Source organism: Chrysochloris asiatica, unplaced genomic scaffold (genome assembly GCF_000296735.1).
Source record: "Chrysochloris asiatica unplaced genomic scaffold, ChrAsi1.0 scaffold00059, whole genome shotgun sequence".
NCBI lineage: Eukaryota > Metazoa > Chordata > Mammalia > Afrosoricida > Chrysochloridae > Chrysochloris > Chrysochloris asiatica.
Window position 1 is genome coordinate 4,835,589 of NW_006408577.1, and position 22,262 is coordinate 4,857,850.

Genomic DNA, 22,262 nt, shown 5'->3' on the forward strand with positions numbered 1-22,262 from the left:
TCATTAATATAATCTAATATATTAAATCCCAACATAAGTCTTTCCTCACACTTCACTTCTCAATCTTTATGAAATCATGTTGTGAAATAATGCCTTATAACTAAAATCAACCACCAGTCACCCATCTATCCAATAAGGTCTATTTAACATAATATACCGCTGAGAGGTACTCACTTTTTGGCTTAACACCCAGATTTCTGTCCATCTATCCATGAACAAACAATTGTAGTGTAATTGATTATCCATTGGGCTAACTAGAAAGTCAGTAGTTTGAATCTAACAACCACTCTTTGGGAGAAAGATGGGATTTTTCTACACCTGTAAAAATGTACAGCCTTGGAAATACTATACAGGGTTGCTATGACCAACTCCAAGGCGCACAACCACCACTACCACACATGAGCAAAACTAAAACCATTGTTTCACTTTTCACTGCAGATAAATTTCTTTTATGTATCACCATATGCTCTGTGAATCTCCTTCATTATATCTGATAGGATAAGCACTTGACTGCAAGGTCAGTGGTTCAAACTCACCAACTACTCCTTAGAAATTCTTTACAGAGTTGCTATGTGTCAGAACTCACTTGATGGCACTTAACAACAAAAAGAACAGAGATCTGCAGAATTTTCATATGATTAATGAAGAAGCTAGATAGTATATTACTGTAATGTGAGGATATTTTGTGTATCTTTATCAAATAGGTCCAGTACGTTTTATTTCCCCCGAATCAGGAGATGTCTTATGTAAAGGGAATTGGTAATTCGAGAGAATTAAAAGTAAGATCCTAGAGACTCTTGAGAAAATTAATCCTTTTCCTTGCTGCTAGAAATTCTCAGAAATTGAGGAAAAAGAGTAAAAGAATGGGAGAGTGTGTATGTATGTGTGTGTGTATAGAATAAGGAATTAAGTTCTTAGTATTAACCAGTAGAGTACAGATAATTGCCTTAGAATTGGCAAGGCAGTTTGTGGGAAACGTGAGTGAAACTGTAGCCTTAATAACCTAAAATTGCCTCACAGATTTTTGTTTCTCTCCCAGATTGTTTGACTTCACAGACACGACTCAGACTTAGTGGCATGTTGGTAAGCATCATTTCATCATGTGAAGAAACACATTTAGAAATTGATTTCAGACATTTTCTTTGTTAATTTCTTAAGCATTTAATTCATTTGTTTGTAATTGTCCTTGTTTTCTAATAAATATCTTTGATTTTAAATGTTCTTCGAATTAATTACCAGTATTCCATAAATTTTGACAGGTGGTACTTTTATTGTCATTCTCTGCCGAGTTTTTTAATTCAATTATTACTTCATCCTTGACCACAGAGTTACATATTAGTGTTGTTTTTTTTCTGCTTGAGTTTCATTGAACTTTGTGAATCTATAGATTAATATATTTTATCAGTTGTGGAAAATTCTCAGCTGTCACCTTTTCATCTACTGTGTCTGTCTCATTCTCTCTTCTCTTAGGATCCCAAATAGATATATACTAGATCTCTTATTTGTTTACCCACTTGGCTTGTCTAAAAATGCTTTCCAGAACTTGACGTCTTAAGAACTACACTTTACTGACAGGATTTTGTTGTTAATTAAGGGAGCTCAGCCACCATAGGTGGAAACTGTAAAGGCATTCATTTCAGTGTGCATGCAGAAATACACAGAGACTGTCTGATCAACTGTGTGATCATTATTCAAAGGACAGTTATGTTGAAATTTTTTATCTAATAGTTTGATTTTTCTTAAAATCTGAAGGAGATTTTTGTTGAATAGCCCATTTCTGTACAAAATAATAAAAGCAATTGTCTAGAAGTATACAACTGGGAAAACAAAAATTCATAATCTCAAGAAACTGAATGCTCTTAAAAAAGTTTTAAATTTATGGAAAAATTGGAGCTTTTGGTAAGTACAGCCAGATTCCTTTAGCTTTTACTTCTATGTACAACATGACCTGTATATTTTTTTTCTTTCCATTTTAGGATGGTCTTGTTAATGTAGGATGGATGGACTGTGCCATCCAGGACAATCTTTGTAAAAGTTTGGATATTACAACAAGTACTACAGTCTATTTTCCACCCGGAGCCACTTTGGTATGAATTACTATAAAGTCATATATCTACATACAAATGCACACACACACAGTCAAATGTATTGCATCATTTATAATCAGTAGTAAAGGAATTAATCATTTTATAATATATAATTATAAACAATTAATTACTTAAAACAAATATTTTATTTCCAGAATTCTGTTTTAACATATATTCAGTTTGTAACACCTATTGGTAAGAATTATTTTCAAACTGGTGTAAACCATTATGCTCTTAAACCCTGAATGTATGGAGTATTTGTTATTGTTGTTGTTAAGTGCCTTCCAAGTTGGTTCCGACCCATAGTGACCTCTTACGTAATATGAAAGAAAGTTTATACCATAAGCTTCCACTGGTTTCTATTTGTATATTTTCTAATGTCAATATATAGCATACTGGTAGATTTGACTGACCCCTAAATATCTGAATTTCTTTTTTTTAGAACTCCCCGTGGGATTCTGAGCAAGCACCGTCATTAATGCACTCAACTGCTAAACCAAAGGTAGGCAGTTCGAACTCACCTATTCTCCACAGGAGAAAAGTGCTTGTTGGCTTCTCTAAAGATTTATAGCCTTAGGAGCTCTATGGGGCAATTCTGTTCTTTTCCATAGGATCGCTGTGATCAGAATAAATTCAACATCAGTAGGTTAGATTCTGGTGTAAATTCAAGTTTAGAGATCTTCTGATATGGTCTACCTCCCTAATTTGATGGATGAGGAAGCTGCGGCTCCAGCAAGGAATTAATATAAATAATGGGCTATGGAACAGATTCATAGGCATTCCAGAAGAAAGTAAAGAACTTTGATGAAAGACAAACTTTAGTTATCTGTGTTCTAATTATGTCCTCTGTTGTTATTAAGATAGCACATAGTCATTACAGAAACTCAAAGTTTGTGGTGGTTGTTTAGTGCTGTCGAGTCAGTTCAATCCCATACGGACCCTGTATAGGGTTTCCAAGAAGTGGTTGATGAGCTTGAACCATCAATCTAGCATTTCAAACTGACTTTGCAGTCTAGCACATTAACCCACAGCACCACAGCAGGACTCCAGTTTAGAAATCTATAAATAAATGAACAAACCACTGTGAATTCAAACCACTCATAGAAAATCACCATCAAATCTTAATCAGTACTCTTCCAGATCTGTACATACATATGCATGCAGTTACGGCTTTGAGCCAACAACTGTCCAGTTAATATCTGTGGCTCAGATCTCTATCCTCCACTCCAAACATGTGTCCTACTGACAATTCAACATCTACCCTGGAATATTAGTTATTTCTAAAAAATTAATATCTGTAATATAGGCTTATCATCATCCCCATAAATCTCTACCTATAATTTTCCCCATCTTATTTGATGACAACTCCATTCTTTATTATTCCGGCCAAAAATGTTGAGCCATTCTTGATATCTCAGTTTCTTTCATACTCTGTTAACAGTTCATTAGGAAAGCCTATGTCTTAATCTTTGTGACTCTTATCTTTAAAATGCTTTCATAATCCACTTTCACTTTGAAAAAAAAAAAAAAATCCACCACCATAAAGTCGGTTCCATCTTATAGCGACCCAATAGGACAAAATAGAACTTCCCCCTCTGGATTTTTAGGACTGTAAATCTATTATCTTTATCAAATTATCTTTTTTTAATTATTCATTTGTAAATTGCTAATTGGGTGCATTGACCATAAACTTTTCATAAAGCATCAGTGATTTCAGCATTCTTCCACCCAGATGTCATCATAAATTTGATATTCTTGTTTCAGTTTTAACAGAATTCATATTGCTTGATAGGAGCTCTTTTCATACTGATGTATGAACATGTAATAATAACATGTCTGAATAATTGTTAGGTATAGTCAAACAGGTTTGGATTCAGAGCGACCCTGTGCACAACAGAGTGAAACCCTGCCCATTCCTGCACCATCCTCACATTGTTAAGCTTGAATCCATTGCTTCTGTTACTGTGCCAGTCCATCTCATTGGAGATCTTCCTCTATTTCGCTGAACCTCCATTTTACCTACCATGATGCCCTTCTTCAGGGACTGGTCCCTCATGAAAATATGAGAAGTAAAGTCTTCTCATCATGACTTCTAGGAAGCGTTCTAGCTCTACTGCATCGAGCGTTGATTTCCTGTTCTTCTAGCAGTCCATGGTGCTTTTAATATTCTCTGATACCATAATTCAAATGCATCAATTCTTCTACAGTGTTCCTTATTCACTGTCCAACTTTCACATACCTATGAGGCAGGTGCACCTGGCTTGTGGCAGGTGCACCTTAGTTCTCAAACTGACATCTTTGCTTTTGAATGCTTTAAAGAGGTTTTGTGCAGCAGATTTGCTCAATGCAATATGTCATTTGATTTATTGACTGCTGCTTCCATGGTGTTAATAGTGGATCCAAACAAAATGAAATCTTTGAAAACTTCAAACTTTTCTCCATTTATCATTTTGTTATTTGTTGGTACAATGGTGATGATTCTTGTTTTCTTTAAATTGAGGTGCAACTCATACTGAAGGCTTTGGTCTTTGAATCTTCATCAATGAGTACTGTAAGTCTTCATTGCTTTTAGTAAGCCAAGTTATATCATCTGTGTATTGCAGGTTAACAAGCCTTCCTCTAATCTTAATGCCATATTCTTCATATAATCCAGCTTCTCAGATTATTTGCTCAGTGATCAAATAAGTATGGTGAGAGAATACAACCCTGGCACACATATTTCCTGACTTTCAGCCATTCACGTGTCCCCTTGTTGGTCTTGAATGACTACCTCTTGGTCTAATGTATAGGTCCTCATAAGCACATTGAAGTGTTCCAAAATACTCATTCTTTGCAATGTTATCCATACTTTGTCATGATCCATACAATTGAAAGCCTTTGCATAGTTAATAAAGCCCAGGTAAATACTTTTCTGGTGTACTCTGCTTTCAACCAAAATCCATCTGGCATCAGCAATGATATCCTTTGTTCCATATCAACTTCTGAATCTGATTTGACCTCTGACAGTTCTCTGTCGATGTACTTTTGCAGGCTTTTTTGAAAAATCTATAGCAAAATTTTACTTGCATTGATATTAATAATATTGTCCAATGATTTCCATATTCCCTTTGATCACCTCTCTTTAGAATAGGCACAAATATGGATCTCTTCCAATCAGTTGGCCATGTAGCCATCTTACAGATTTCTTGGCATAGATGTGTGAGGGCCTTCAGTGTTGCATCAGTTAGTTAAAGGTTTCAATTTTTCTTCTATCAGTTCCAGATCCTTGTTCTTTGTCAGTGCCTTTAGTGCACCTTGGACTTCTTCCTTCAAAATCATTGGCTCTTGGTCACATGCTACTTCTTAAAATGGTGAACATCATCCAGTTGTTGTTTTTTTCTTTTTTTAGTACAATAAGTCTGTGCATTCATTCCACCTTCATATGATGCTCTCTGATTCATTCAGTATTTTGGATGGAGAACCCTTCTTTATTGCTATCGAGGCTTGAATTTTTTTTTTTTTTTCAATTCGTTCGGTTTGAGAAATGCTGAGCATGTCCTCCCCATTTGATTTTCTAACTTCATTATAGTGCTTGACTGTCTTCTTGAGTTACCCTTTGACATTTTCTGTTCAACTCGTGTATTTCCTCATTTCCTCCATTTGCTTTAGCATGTGTACAATGGAAAACAAATTTCAGAGTCTCTTCTGACATCCATTTTCCTTTTCTTTGTCTTCTTAATGACCTTTTGCTTTCTTTTTATGTGATGTTCTTGATGTCATCCCAACTCTTGTTCTTCAGTCTTTAGTTTCTGATGCATCAAATTTGTTTTTGAGATAATCTCTAAATTCAGATGAGATATGGTCAAGGTTAAAGTTTGGCTCTTGTGGACTTGTGTTAATTTTCTGCAACTTCAAGCTAACCTTGCATATGAGAAATTGATGGTCTGTTCACAGTTTGCATCTGGCCTTGTTTTGGCTGATAATAGTACAAGTTTTATTGCAAAAAAAAAAAAATTGAAATCCATGCATATTGTTTTCATAATGCACATTTTCCATGAACTTTTTGAATATTCCCTTGTGATTGACTTAGTCCTCTCCTGATAGGTATTTATGTTTCTACCTTTTTCTTGATAATAAGCAAAAATATAGTAAGCACTCATTTGTTCACCTTTCAGCACTTCTTTAGTTACCTACAGTGTAAAAGCTGTAGTAGTTTTAAATTCAGGTTACTTTCCCACTTTGCCTTCCAGAATAGTTTTACTGGTGTGCATTCTTGACATCAGTTCATGAAGATTGCTCTTGCCTTCAGTACTTCCGTTGCATAATTTACTGAGATTTTTGGACTTCGTGACATAAAATTGCAGTCTCAGATGTTGACTTTGTTGTTAAGTGCCATCAAGTCGATTTTGACTCTTTAAGCATCACTAAATAGGATTGTCAAGGAGCTGCTGGTGGATTTGAACCACTAATCTTACAGTTAGCATTCCCATGCTTATCCTACAGCACCACACCAGTACTCCATTCCATAGTCCTCAACAAATGTGGTTTAACACATCAACTCCAGTGTGGTAAAAAGCTTGAAAAGATCCTTGTATTTGGGAGTTTCTTCTACTATTTTGTCACTATTCAGTGAACCAAATCTGTTTATTGTCAATAGGAGTCAGGCTAACATAGAGAACAACACTTTTCAGAACCTGTTGCCACTTTTCACTTTCAGCCTATATACAGGGAGTGTCATATATTGTTCTGTTATTGTTAAGTGTCGTCGAGTCAGCTCTGAGTCACAGTGACCCTATATGAGAAGCGCTGGTGAGCTTGAACCACTGACTGTGATTTAAACCAAACTTGCAGTCCAGCGCACTAACCTGCAGCTCCACACCAAGACTCCATCATGCTCTGTAGCACTTAGAAATGGAGTCCTAGTGTGGTGCTATAGAGTAAGCACTGAACTAACCACAAGGTTAGTGGTTCAAACTCACCAGCTGCTCCTCAGAAACCGTATACAGGGTTGGTATGAGTTGGAGCCAACTCGATGGCACTGAACAGCAACAACAGCAACAATGCTTACCAATAGACAAATAAGATCTTTCATGTTGATCCAGCTGAAATCATTAGATAATCTGCACGCAGATAAAATCCTTCACAGTTAGGCAGAGCCTCATTTGCTCCCCAGTAAACCCCTTGCTCTTTCTTTTCCCTTGACCCAAAGGTTTCCACCTCTAACTTGTAAAACGGAAGTTGTCACCATTTTGTTCTTGTGTCACTTGCTAATGTTTTATTTAGTCAGTAAAGCATGCTCAGTTTCAGCATAAATCTTTCTTCCTGTAATCATTCGAAGAGTGTCAATTAGTGAACGTTTGATTGGGAGATCTGTGATTTCCTCAGCTTAATTTCAGCACTTTTGAGCCAGTTTTGCATCATCTTTTTTTAACTGACTGTCTTTTTGGCAAAAGAATAATATTTTCATGTAGCAAATCTCATCTTTAGCCTCATAGCACATCTTCATTACTGCCACTAAGATATGGAATGTAGGAACCATATCACAAGTTATGCAGGTCTGTTTTTCCAAAAACAAAAGAATTGGAAATGACATCTTAAAGTCTTGGGCAATCCTCACACTCAAGCAGATGTTGTGATTCACAGTGGCGCTGTAGTGACCTTCCTCCATCTGCCTGTTCCGAGCCACCGTCTTACCTTGGTTTCTGCTCGACTGTCCATTGGCTTCCCCTGTTGTAGCCATTCCTCTTCACCACACTTTGCAGTCCAGTTGTTTGTGTTTTAAATAAGATACATAGATCTAAATCATATATAAGATAAGATCTTTGTTGGTATGTTTTACAAAACTCCTATTTTTAGAGATTTAACGTTTGTGAAAATCTCTAAAATAAGCACTAAGATCCATTCCACTTTCTCACTTCTAAGTTCTCATCACACTGTGAATTATTAATTGAGGTCTGTCATGTCTTAAAACCAGTTGCGATCGAGTCAACCCCAACTTTTGAGTAACCCACATGTGTCAGAGTAGATTGCACTCAGTAAGGTTTCCAATGGCTTATGGTTTATTTTTTATGGGAAGTAAACTGTCAGACTGTTCTTGGGGGAGGCATCTCTGGGTGGACTTGAGCCTCTACATCTTTCAGTTAACATCCAAGTGAGTTCATTGTTTGCACCACCCAGAGACTTCCCATGAGATTTCATAGATAATCTGAGAAGAATCTGTAAAGCACTGGAATTCTAGAAAACTTGGTTAGCATTAAAATGAAACTAAACATAATCCAGGTTTTTCCTGATGATTCAGAGGTTACACTAGCATTTTATGCTTTTCTCAAGGGTGTTATGTGGCTTTTCTTAGAATACATTGCACAATGAATAGACAGTTGCAGTTAAAAAAAATATATAACAGTAGCTCTTTAAAATAATTTGCATCACAAGTTTAAGAAAAAAATCAGTTATGTAATAATTGCTGAAAATAGGACATGCTTTCTTTGGGGAGGACAGCATATATGAAATAAATATGCTTGAAAAACTAACTTATGATTGTTTCCTTAGAAGTTCAACTATGGAAATAGAAAAACATTTAAAACACTAAATATAATAAATGTATATTTATTCAAAATGTTATAATATTATTCTCTTATTCTAGTTTCTTAATTCATTGGATGCTAAAGAAATCTATTTGGAAATAATGAAAAATCTCCCAGATTTTGAACTACTTTCTGTAAACACATTAGAGGTAATGTTTTAATTAATAGTGTTAAATAGTACTAAATATTGATACCATTTTCAAATCGTAACATTTTATTCGTCACAATAGAGAATTAAAAATGCCGCTTCAAAGAAATCTCTGTTAGTTCTAGATTGAACTCTAGATTGTTGCATTTGAAGGTTTTGCTAATGAGTAAGTGCTTTTTCCAGGAAGGTAGCAGAAGAAAAGTGAGATTTTGAACAGAAAGCAATTTGGATTTGCTTTTGGAACATTGTGCTCTTGTTTACAGAACTATTTATATTTTTCACTGAGAATTAAGAAACTACTTTAGTAATAATTCAGTCTGTGGTGGAATCAATTCATTTTTCTCCTTACTCATCCCAGAGCTTTCTATGTCTGTTTCCCTACCAAATCTTTCATTAAAACCAAAATAACCTACTATGATGTTTAGTATGTATTTTTTAAACCTTATTTTCATTGGGTTTTTTAAATTCAAATTATTAAAGATTTTTAATTTACAGTTCTTACAAAACTAAACTTACATAATTAAACTATTAAAGACTATGAATGACTCTGAATTATATGCAGTTTTTTTAAGTAATTGGTAGGGTGGATAAAATTAACTTTAAGTCAGATAGATAAAAATAAGAACTTTCCATCTCTGATATTTTTTCTCTTTATTACTTTTAAGGATCGTTTGGCTTATCATAGATGGCTCTTATTTTTTGAATTTGGACAAAATAAAAATTCAAATGATCCTGAGTTGAAGAAACTGAAAACCCTACTTAAACATGAACATATTCAAGTAAGAAAATGTATTCTGCCTAGCCTTAGGCTTTTTGTGCTTTCTTGTTAATGTAATATATATAATTAAATTTTAATAACATAAAAAGCAACTCCACTGTATTACTATTTTGAAATTCTCTGTTAAGAATCCTGTAAGTGTTTTGTTGTGTGTTTTTTCTTTTTTCCATTAAAAATTAATACTCGAAAGTAGTTAGCTTTCATTTCTAGTTGCCATGTGATAAATCTATGTCATGCATTTTTTCCCCCAATACAAATACTTTTAAAAATTCATGGAAATATTCCATAATCTTTTAAATCTGTTTTCCCACAAACTTTGAAGCCCCTCCTACAAGTTGTAAGAACCCCTGATAGCATAGTGAATTCTGAGCTGAGCTGCTAATTGCATAGCCAGTAGTTCAAATCTACCAACTGCTTTGCTTTCTGCTCTCATAAAATATACAGCCTCAGAAACCCTATGCAGGGTTACTAGGAATCAGAACCAACTTAACGTCACACAGCCACCACTACTACGACCTTCATGCTATAAAAATTATGTTTTTATCTCTCTCCATACTTTGTCCATTGTTTAAAAAATAGAATATATAAGAAACTAGAAAAAATGAGCTAGGATAACTAAAAATCACCCATACTCCCACTACTGACAGAGCTTACTATGTGACTTTTCATACCTTTTGTAATTATGTATATGTATGAGTATGTCTATATTTGTGTATGTATGCATATGCATACATATTGTAATAGATACAGACGTAAATTACTATACATACTTTTTAATGAAAAACGGGTTAACCGTAAACTGTTTTGTAAATTTTTTCATTCAGTAATATAAGTTTCTTCACATGACAGTAAAATATCTATGTGTACTGTGCATATCATCATTTCTAAAGGCCCAGTATTATTTCACTATATGATTATACCATAATATTGTTTCATTGTTAAGTTGTATACACTTTTATATCAAATAGTGCAGCAGTTGTCTAGTTATTTCCTTAATATGAGGACTTTTCATTCAAAGATTGTATAATTTCTTAAATATTATTTTATCCTCACTACCAGAGAATTTATACCAACTTATGATTCTCGTTGTCAGTATGTGAGTGGACATTTCTCTGCGTCTTTGTTGGTCATGTTAATCTCAGTTGACCAAACGTGATGTGTTAACAGTTTTCACTTTCATTTTTTGCTTTTTAGTCATATTTTTCACCACTGATCTGTCAGTTTGTTTCACTGTGGTGGCTTATGTGTTGCTGTGATGCAAGACCAATGACTAACTCATTACAAATACTTTTTCTCAACAACGTAAAAAGAGACTATGCATGTGGACCTCACCAGAAGGAAGACACAGGAATGAAATTGACTATACCTCTGGGAAGAGACAATGGAGAAGCATAATATCATCAGCCAAACATGGCCAAGGGCACACTGTGTGGAACAGACCACGCTCAAATGTAAGTTCAGGCTAATGCTGAAGAAAATGAGAACAAGTCCATAAGAGCCAAAATATGACCTTGAATATATCCCATCTGAATGTAGAGAGTACTTCAAGAACAGCTTTGATTCATGAGACACTAATAACTAAGATCAGAAGAACTAAAGGATGACATCAAGAACATCATACATGAAGAAAGGCAGTCAGGAAAGAAAGAAAAAAACAAAATGGATGTTAGAAGAGACAGGGAAACTTGATCTTGAACAAAGAGAACCTAAAGAGACTGAAGGAAATGAGAAAATAAAACAGCTGAGCAGAAAATTTCAAAGGGCAGCTCTAGAAGACAGCAAGTATGATAATGAAATGTGCAAAGACCTGGTGTTTGAAAGAACCAAAAGGGAAGACCACACTCAACATTCCTCTAGCTAAAATAATGGAAGAAAAAAATTAAGCATCAAGTTGCAATATTGAAGGATTCTATCTCTGGTAGCATAGTGGTTACAAATCGGGCTGCGAACCTCAAGGTCAGCAGTTTGAAACTACCAGCTGTTCCGCCAGAGAAAGATGAGGTGTTCTGCTCCTGTAAAGATTTACAGCCTCGGAAGCCCTGTACAGGGTCGGTAGGAGTCGGAACTGACTCACAGCGTACAGCCACCACCACCATTGGGAAGGAGTCCTGGTGTGCTGTAAGTAGGATAACCACTGGACTGCAAGGTTGGCAGTTCAAACTCAATAGCTGCTCTTTGGAAACCCTATACAAGTTTGCTCTGAGTGAGAACCAATTCAAGGACACTTACCAACAATAACAATATATTGAAGGATATATGACACATCAAAAGAAATTGGAAGCAGTGCAAAGATTCAGTTTACCAAACAGAACTGATCAGTATCCAGCCTTTCAAGAGGTAGCATATGATTAAGAACCAATGGTATTGAAGAAAGAAGTTCAAGCTACACAGAAGGCATTGGCAAAATTGTAACAAGGCTCCAGGAATTCATAGAATACAAATTAAAAATACTTCAAGAAATTGGTGCAGAACTGGAGGTGTTCAGTCGCCAATGCCAAGAAATTTGGAAGACAACTCTTTGGCCAACCGATTGGAAGAGATCCATATTTGTGACCATTTCAAAGAAAAAGTGACCCAACTGAATGCAGAAATTATTGAACAATATCATTGTTACATGCAAATAAAATTTTGTTGAAGGTAATTCAAAAATGGTTACAGCTGTACCTTGACAGGGAGCTGCCAGAAATTCAAGCTGGATTCAGAAGAAGCCATGGAATGAAGGATATCATTGCTGATACCAGGTGGATCTTGGCTAAAAGCAGAACACTACCATACCAGAAAAATATCTACTAGTGCTTTATTTACGGTGCAGAGACATTCGACAGTATAGATCGTAACAAACTGTGGACAGTATTGTGAAGAATGAGTATTCCAGAACACTAAATTGTGCTCCTGTTGAACCTGTACATAGACTGAGTGCTTTCAAACACAACAAAGGGAAATTGAATGGTTTAAAATCAGGAAAGGTATGTCCTTTTACCATACTTAATCTATTTGCTGAGGAAATCATCCAATAAACTGGGAGAATGTGGCATCAAGAAGACTTATTAACAACCAATTACTATCTGCAGATGACACAATCAAGCGTGCTGGAAGCAAAGAGGTCTTTAAATCATTACTGGTGAAGATCAAATACTGTAGCCTTCAGTAGAGATTATACTTCACAACAGGATCATTACATTACATCACAATAAATGGAGAAAAGTTTGAAGTTGCCAAAGACTTCATTTTGCTTGGATCCGCAATCAACAGTCATGGAAGCAGAAGTCAAGAAATCAAATGACATATTGCATTGGGCCAATCTGCTTCAAAAGATCTCTTCAAAGTGTTCAAGAGCAAAGATGTCCATTTGAGGACTAAATTGCACCATGATATTTTCAGTTGCCTCATATGTGTGTGAAAATTGGAGAATGAATAAAGAAAACTGTGTGGTGTTGGTGAAAAATATTGAAAGTATCAGAGTGTTTCTTTGTTATTCATAAGGTTTTCAGTGGCTAAACATTCAGAAGTAGTTCACCTCTCCTTCTAAGTCTGTCTTAGTCTGGAAGGTCAGCTGAAACCTGTCCACCATGGGTGACCCTGCTGGCATTCAAAATAGTGGTGGCATAGCTTCCAGCATCACAGCAATATGCAAACCACAACTGTATGACAAACTGACAGATGAGTGGTGAAAGTTGGACAGTGAATAAGGAAGACTGCAGAAGAATTGATGCATGTGTGTTGTATTGGAGAATATTTTAAGTACTATGGACTGCCAGAAGAACAAACAAATCTATGTTGGGAGAAGTACAACCAGAATGCTCCTTAGAAGCCAAAATGACCAGACTTTGTCTCTCATATTTTGGATATAATATCAGGAGGGACCAATCCCTAGAGAAGGACATTGTTCTTTATAAAGCGAAGGGTCATTAAAAAAGAGAGAGACCCCCAAGTAGATGCATTAACACAGTGTCAGCCGGAATGCGCTCAAGCTTAGCACCATTTGTGAGGATGATGCAGGACCAGGCAGTGTTCCCTTGTTGTACATGGGTCGAAAATGACTTGATGGCACTTAACAACAAACATAGACTAGTAGTATTGTTATTTTTAAGTGCTGTCGAGTCAGTTCCTACTCATAAAGACCCCATATAGGACTTCTGAGGAGTTGTTGGAGGGCTTGAACTCCAACTTTGTGGTTTAGAAGTCCAGTGCTTTCCTAAAGCGTCACACCAGAACTCCATGGACTGCCAAAAGAACAAACAAATGTGTTTTGGAAGGACAACCAGAATGCTCCTAGCGGTGAGGACAGCAAGACTTTGTCTCTTGTGCTTTGGACATGTCAGGTGAACCAGTCCCTAGAGAAGGCAATCATGCTTGATAAAGTACAGAATTGGTGAAAAAGAGGGAAACCTGTAACAAATTGAACTGTCATAGTGGCAGCAACAATGGCGTCAATCATAACAATACTAGTGAGGATGACAGAACCAGACAGTGTTTCGTTCTGTTGTGTATAGGGTCATTATGAGTCAGAACTAACTTAATGTTCTGACTCATGTTGTTGTTAAGTGCTGTTGAGTCAGTTCCGACTCATAGCGACCCTGTATAGGGTTTCCGAGGAGCAGCTGGTGAACTTGAACCATCAACTTTGCAGTTTAAACCAACCTTGCAGCCTAGCACATAAACCCACAGCACCACACCAGGACACCTTCTGACTCATAGCGACCCTGTAAAGGGTTTCTTTCTTTTCTAGTTTATTTGGTCTTTGTGTCCCTGATCTATTTTATTTTACCTGACAGGATGTTAGTTTATCCTTTTTTTTTTTTAATGGATTTTTTTTTCTTAAATGGTGCAAATACTTCTGCTCAATTTCTCATTTGATTTTTAATTTTATTTATGCTAATTTCTGCCACACTGTAGCTGAAGTCATCAACTTTTTTCTTCATTATTTCTGCTTTTGACTTTGTTCTTATTGCATGTTCCTTCCTCGTCCCAAGTTTATTTAACTATTCCCTATATTTTGAAGTATAGATTTCTTAAACACCATACTTTTTACAAATTTCTTCTCAGGTTTTAAAGTCTCTGGTGGTAGTGTGCCATCGAGTTGGTTCTGACTCATAGCAGCAGTGCATAGGGTTTCCCAGGCTGTACATTTTTACAGGAGCAGAAAGCCTCATCATTCTCGCATGGAATGTTTGCTAGTTTCGAACTGCTAACGTTGAGGTTAGCAGCCTGACTTGTAACCACTACACTACCAGAGCTCCTTTTTAAAGTCTCTATAGGAAACTTTTATTTAAACTAAATTGAGTTTGTTGTTGTTAGTGCCGTTGAGTCAATTCTGACTCATTATGACCCTATATATGGTTTCTGAGGAGCAGCTGGTGGGTATGAACCACAAACCTTGTGATTAGCAGTCTAGTGCTTATCCTACAGTGTCACACCAGGAGTTTGAGTGGTATTGAATGTAAATGAGTTATTTCTATCTCTTACTAAATATTTTTTTATTGGCCTTATTTCTCAGCAAAGTTTTTTTTTAATTTATGAATATTTAAAACTCGCATTTTTAAGATTTTATGTTAATGTCCGATTGAGCGCTAACCTTCGCTCTCTTCTTTAGATTGGCAGGTTTGACTGCTCATCTGCACCAGACATCTGTAGTAATCTCTATATTTTTCAGCCATGTCTAGCAGTATTTAAAGGACAAGGAACCAAACAATATGAAATCCATCATGGTAAGAAGGGGAAACATGACAAAAATCTGTTCTATTTATTTTCTTAGAGTAATTTTCTAATTTCTACATTTTGTCTTTTGTGTATATGAGTACAAATTTTGGAATAACTTTGCTCTTATTTATTAGTATACATGTTTCTTATGGCGGAAAATTAAATTATATAGTTTTTTTTATATTCTGCTCTTTGTAAAATGGGTAAGTTTTTCTCTGCTCAGTATTTTGATCCGTGTTTCAACAAAACCTCCGGAGAGGCACATCAGGCTAATGAGTCAGCCGGGGTCCTACTTGTTAGCCAAAGTACACAACACCTACAGCTTCCAGTCTATAAGCTATAGCTTCTCATCCATTATGGACAGTTTTCAAAAGGTTTTCGGAAATTTTTCTCCACTAGCCTACCAAACGTTTCCATAATCCACTTTGTTATCTACATTTCTACATTTAGTATTGAGCTCATTTAAGTACTGTCCCAATTCTTCAAGTTCTGAAACATCACAGTCCCTGTCCTGAAGGAGGTAACTTAATAGCAAAACACACACACAAACTACTAACCCCAGTGCAGTTTACTGAGAAACAGATATTTGTTGTTGGGTTGTTAGGTGCCATCGAGTTGGTACCGATTCACAGTGACTCATAGCAACAGACATTTAGGAAATGCATTTTATGTGAAAAGCAAGAAGTCTAGAATGCAGTCTAATGGGTGAGGCACATCTATTAAGAAAATGTGAAGACTATCATAATGGCCGTTATGTATAAATTAGAAAAAGATGGAATAAAGAGACTTCTGCAGGGTAGAGGTAAGGAGGTGGCATTTGAATTGAGTATAAACTGCTCAGATTCCCAAAGCAAATAAGTGAGAAATAAGTAAAGCTTTTTCAGCAGAAGGATAGACTTAACAGTTATACCTATTTTTTGGATGCTTTCTATGAAAGTCAGATGCTTTTCTAAATGCTTTCCACACATGATCCATTTTTATCATTATAACAGCTCAGTGAAGGATAAAAATGAGACGCAGAAATGTGAAACAGCTTACCCCGTGTTAGACAACTATTAGCTTAATAAGGTATATTTTTAAACCAAAGCCTAGGCTTATAACCACAGGCTACACCTCCTTCTCAAAAGCGCTCTGAATGACTGGATTTCAGTAATGGCATTCTGTTCTTTTTTACAAACTCTGAAATACTTTTGAGCTTCCCCTCTTGTTTGCTAGCTTAGTTCAGGTCCATCATCTGTAACTATTACAATAACCTCCCACAGGTTGTCCAGCGAAGCTCTTTACTCTTTACAGTTGATTCTTTGTTTTATTTGCAGAGTTAATAGTCCCAAGAACACCATTCTCATGTCACTTCTCTGTCCAAACTCCTGACTGCTTTTAGAATAGACTAACATTTTCTTAGCATAAGGACAGTGATTTAATCTGTTTTGCTCAGAAGAGTACCTAGAATGATAACTAATATATATTGTTAAATGCTATCAAGTGAATCCTGAATCACAGCAACCCTGTATAGGGTTCAAGGAGTGCAGTTACATAACAGTCCAATACTTATCCTACAGAGCCACACCAGGACTCCTAGCATATATTAGCAACCCAGTAAAAAATTATACTTTAATGAAGTACATTTATAATCTCTCTCTGCCAGGGTTTCTAGCCTCATCTCCTGTCTCTGCCTCTCTGAGTGATCTTAGGCTGAACCATTATCTCAGAAACTCTTAATCACTCTTTAAAATATAACTTTAAGCATTTTCTTTCTTAAGAAATCTGTAAAACTCCAAGCAGTCACTAAATTTATAACCTGTATTAATTCATTGTGTTTAAATAGGTATTGAACATCTATCTGTGCCAGGTAAAATACCAGAGAGTAAAAAATATAGTGAACTACACGTAATCTCTACCTTAACATTATGGACTAACAGTTAAAGTAGACAAGTTAAAAAATGTGTGGCATATTTTGTTATCTATTGCTTGAGTTTAAAACAATAAACATTAACTCACACAGTTTCTTGGGAGTCAGGATTCTGGGAATAGCTTAGCTCGTGGTTCTGGTTCTGTTTTCATAAGTTAAGATACATCAGAGCTGTAGCCATCTGACTGAGGCTAGAGGATCTGGTTCTAAGTTCACTGGGTGCCTCACTAACTGTTGACTAGAGGCCTCAGTTCCTGACCACAAGACTTCCCTCTAGGACTGCTTATGACGTGGCAGCTGCCTTCCCTTAGCATGAGTGATGAGACAGAGAGACCAAGGCAGAAGCTTCTGTGTCTTTTTCCACCTGATCTTGGACTAGTCAAACCATTGCTTCTGCCATATTCAGCCACACACCAACCCTGGTACATCATAGGAGGGAACTCTACAAAGGTGTGAATATACAAGATAGGGGTCATTGGGGGCTGTCTAGGAGATTAATTACTACAAGGGAAAAGTTTGAGTGATACTTAAGAGCAACACTTAGAACAGTCTTCTAGGGTCAGAGAAGACTCTGGAGAAAGAAATCTGTACTTGAGACCTGATGTAGGAGTAATGCTTACCCAGATGAAGAGAAGGAAAAAACATCCCTGGTACAGGACCAGTAATTACATTGATGACTGCTCTGATAGGAGAGCGCTATTTATTCTTTGAAAACAATTTCAGAATAGCTGGAATGTTGAGTGTCATGGAAGGAATGAGACTTGAGGCTTGAAAGGGTAACGGGAGTCCAAACTATGGCAGTGTTTCATCTGCCAGGTAAATGAATTCCAACTTTATCCTGAGGGCAGAGCAGAGCATTCACAGATGTTAAGTAGGGATATGATTTAGCTGGTTTGATATTTTAGGAAGGTGAATGATTGCATAGAATGGAAGGGAGAGCAGTGCGAGTCCTGGTGCAGTCGTTTATGTTAGGCAGGAGCCATAACTAAGGGTAAGGAGAAGTAGGCAGATTTAAAATACCAAGAGCACAGAATTATAACCTAGTGATGATACTTTAGATGTTGGGGGAAAGAGACAAGGAAGTCAAAGATGGCACCCATGTTTCTGACTTGATGAATTGGCTAGTGAACTTGCCATAAGATGCAGAAGAGATGATGGGTAAGGGACTGATTTGGAGTGTAGACACCTAATTTGTAGTTGAATACAGGACTGGCCTTAAGGAGCTCTGGTAGCGTAGTGGTTACGAATCGGGCTGCGAACCGGAAGGTCAGCAGCTCGAAACTACCAGCTGCTCCGCGGGAGAAAGATGAGGCGATCTGCTCCCGTAAAGATTTACAGCCTCGGAAACCCTATTCAGGGTCGCTATGGGTCAGAACCGACTCGACGGCACTTAACAACAACAACAACACAGGACTGGCCTTAGGAGATGAGAATATAAATAAATAAATTTAAATATTCAGTATGTTGATGGTAATTAAAGCCTTGGGGAAGGATAAGATAGTCTAGAGTGGCTACAGGGAAAAGAATAGAGGATCAAGATAACAGCCCTTTAAGGGATGGTCAGAGATAGAGGAAATTGTCCAGCATTTTCAAGAAACAGGTAAAAAGAGTAAAGAGAAAGCAGGTGGTGTCACTGAACACTATACAAAGGACCTTCAAAAAGTCCATAGGAAAATGGAATGAAAAGGTAATAGAATTTTTCCATGAATTTTTTGAAACCTTCCTTGTATATTTAAATAGTTGTAAAAATTTCTCCTCTACTGGGCTTTGAACTCCTTAAAGACTCACTATAACTTGCATTCCCTAAAGCATTTAAAACATACTCTGCTCAATACAAGGGTGCATAAAAAACTTGGTGGAATAAACCTTTCAATTCTATTTTTCCGTGAATTTTTTGAAACACCCTTATATTAACTTCTTATCTTAATTTTGAGTATTGAGTAGGTAAATCCAAGGGTACATGGGAAAGTGGATTCAGTTCTGGTTAGGTAAACTTATTTATTTACTAAACCAAGGAGTATATGCTTTAAACAATGGCAGATCACCAGAGGCCTTTAAGCAAGAGGACAATACGACTAGCTTAAGGTTTTTGTAAGTAGACTGGTGGCAGTATAGCATGGAGGCGATTGTAATCATTGCAACGAAATGAAATACGATAGGATGAATATAAAGCTGTTGTGCTCCCATGTAAACTATCACTCAATTCACAATAAAAACTTTAAAAAAGACAATCTAGTAATAATCTGAAGATAGTTTTAAAATTGCAATAAAAATTCTATTGATTACGTCATCTTAAGAAATAACAGTGGATTAGTTAAGGAATACTGGAGCAGAAAGACTAGCTTGATTATTACAGTAGGCCAGACTGAAATTCAGGCAGTAGTAACAGCTTTGGAAATGTAAGAGAAGGGATAGAATTTATGATACAAAGGCTGAGAAATAAAGTCAAGGATAACTCTAGGAGAAGCTATGTGAGCACCCACTGGGTTATTGGCAAGATAGAGAAAGTATGAGACAAGAAAAATTTTAATAAATTTGCCTCAGTTGTGATGCACGTCTTTGAAATGCACATGTCACATCTTGGCAAATGTTTCCACTAATCAGTTGGCAGTAAGGGTTTTGAAATACTGAGAGAGGTATAGAGTTAAAGATATGAATTGGGAGTTTGGTAAAAAAAAAGTACTGTAAGACTGACTCCTTTAAAGACGTGGTTATCGGGCCTCTGAGGATGAAGCATTATTTCAAAGACGTCTTGATATTTTAATTGATTATCTAATGAGCAAATAGGTACTAGGTCAGAGCATGCTAGACAACAAACACATGTAACAACCAAAAACTAAAACCTCGATTTTCTTTAATATTTTAGGTTTAAAACATTTGAAATGTTTCTACAGATACAAAGGGCAGAATGTGGGTTTTAATTTTTCTCTTATTCCATCTCAAAGGAAAGATGATTCTGTATGATATACTTGCATTTGCCAAAGAAAGTGTTAATTCTCACGTTACTACACTTGGACCTCAAAATTTTCCTGCCAATGAGAAAGAACCATGGCTTGTTGATTTTTTTGCCCCTGTAAGTTGTTTTTATATCTGTTTAATTTCAGTATTATTTGATTTTCTCTTTTCATAGCAAAGACATTTTCTAGATAACCTTGAGTCATTAATAGTATAACTTTATCATACATTGTTGTTGGTCAGCATCACATATTGCTTCTAAATGAGCACTGATGTACTTGTCCTTCCAAATCTGCAACTAAGTATAATTCATCTTAACATATGAGGGTAAGTCTAAAAGTTCTGCTAACAAAATCATTGGTATCTTTATTAAGCAAAAATTTCAAAATGTGAAACAATTGTTTCTCAACATAGCCTCCATCTAGTCTGTACACTTCTGAAGGTGGTATTTCCATTTCTCTCGGCAACCCCATATAGGGTTGCTATGGGTCAGAACCAACTCAACGGTGAATTCTTTCCCCAATAATTCTGCCCTCTTCAATTTATGCCACATGAAAATGGCAACTTTGACATCCTTGAGGGATTCAAACTCATTCCTTTTAAATTTTGGGAACAAAAAATTTTGAAGGGGCAAAATCAGGGCTACAGAGTGTAATGGGGTAACATTTACCAAAGAAGTTCTCATGTAACAGTCCTTGCTACCCTTGAAGAATGAGCAAGTGCATTGTCATAATGGAAAAAAATCCTTGACCCAACTCTTCTCATTAAAGCAGTTCTCCATTTTCTTGAAAGTTCTTCATAACAACTCCCTGATTGATACCCTGTTTTCGTTGAGAAAACCTGTCAAGATTGTTGTTAAGTACTGTGGAGTCGGTTCCAACTCATAGTGACCCTGCACAGGGCTTCTGTGGCTGTAAATCTTTACTGGAGTGGGAAGCCTCATCTTTCTCCCAAGGAATGGCTGGTAGTATTAAACTGCCAACCTGTTTGATTCATAACCACTACCTCTTTCTGTCAAAATTACCCCTTGGGAATTCCTAAAAACAGTCTTCACCATAACCTTGAATTTAACTGACCCACCAGATTCCCTTGGAAGCCTGTGTTTTAATCGGACACTTCTTTTGAAGACACACTAATGAGAATAAGACAGATTTATTACTAGGAAACATGTCTGCAGCCATTCACTGATTGCAGACATGTTTGAACATGTTTCGTTTGGAATGTATGAACTGGAGCTTTAACAGCAATACTTTTTGACCTGCCCTCGTATCAATTGTTGTAGAAATGACACTTTTTGTTTCATTTGGTTCAGTGCTAATTGATGTGTTTTTTTCTTTCATAGTGGTGTCCGCCATGTCGGGCTTTATTGCCAGAGTTACGAAAAGCTTCAAAGCATCTTTATGGTCAGCTGAAGTTTGGTACACTAGATTGTACAGTGCATGAGGGTCTCTGTAGCATGGTAAGTCACAAGTCTCAACAGGATTCTGATTGACTTTTTTTTAATAGGCCTTTTGCCAGTCTAATATAAAATATAAAATGTTCATTTTCCATTTAATGTAGCAAATAGTTTGAACAAAATTATATAAAATTATGATCAAATTAAAACATTAATAGAATGCTGGTATGACACTATAGGATAAACACAAGACTACTATCTGCCAGATAGGCAGTTCAAATCCACCAGCTGCTCTGTAACCCTTATTTAAGGTCTCTGTGAGTCAGAACCACCTTGACAGCACATAACTACAACAGATCATCTGTGTTACTGAATGTAGATATGATCTTTAATCAAAATAAGGGAAGTATTTAGTTGACTTAATAAAATAGTTACATGATTTTCTAATTATTTAAGGTCTTTAAGCATGGGATTGCAAAGTCTATTTGAATCAAGAAGTAAGTGGTTCAGGATCACCAGCCGCTTTCAGAAACCCTCTACAGGGTCGCTATGAGTTGGAACCGACTCAACAGCACGTAACAACAACAGCAACATATGTATAAGTATACCATATGCACATATATAAGGATCTTAAACAGTTAGAAAGTCATGTAAATATGTTATCAAGCCAAGTAAATACTTCAGATATACAAGAATTCAGACTGGAAGGATAAATTTAATGAATTT

At 36.3% G+C, this 22,262-nt stretch overlaps 1 protein-coding gene across 1 annotated transcript in view; it reads left to right on the forward strand.

Annotated features, from left to right (window-relative positions):
* The window catches only part of DNAJC10 (DnaJ (Hsp40) homolog, subfamily C, member 10), a 110,078-nt gene that overhangs the window by 12,209 nt on the left and 75,607 nt on the right, over positions 1-22,262 (forward strand). Inside the window, exons 8-14 of the mRNA XM_006864060.1 lie at positions 1,040-1,083; positions 1,977-2,087; positions 8,710-8,799; positions 9,464-9,577; positions 15,170-15,284; positions 20,131-20,258; positions 21,483-21,599. Coding sequence (XP_006864122.1) covers positions 1,040-1,083; positions 1,977-2,087; positions 8,710-8,799; positions 9,464-9,577; positions 15,170-15,284; positions 20,131-20,258; positions 21,483-21,599 — 719 coding nt within the window. The remainder of the gene's footprint in view (positions 1-1,039; positions 1,084-1,976; positions 2,088-8,709; positions 8,800-9,463; positions 9,578-15,169; positions 15,285-20,130; positions 20,259-21,482; positions 21,600-22,262) is intronic.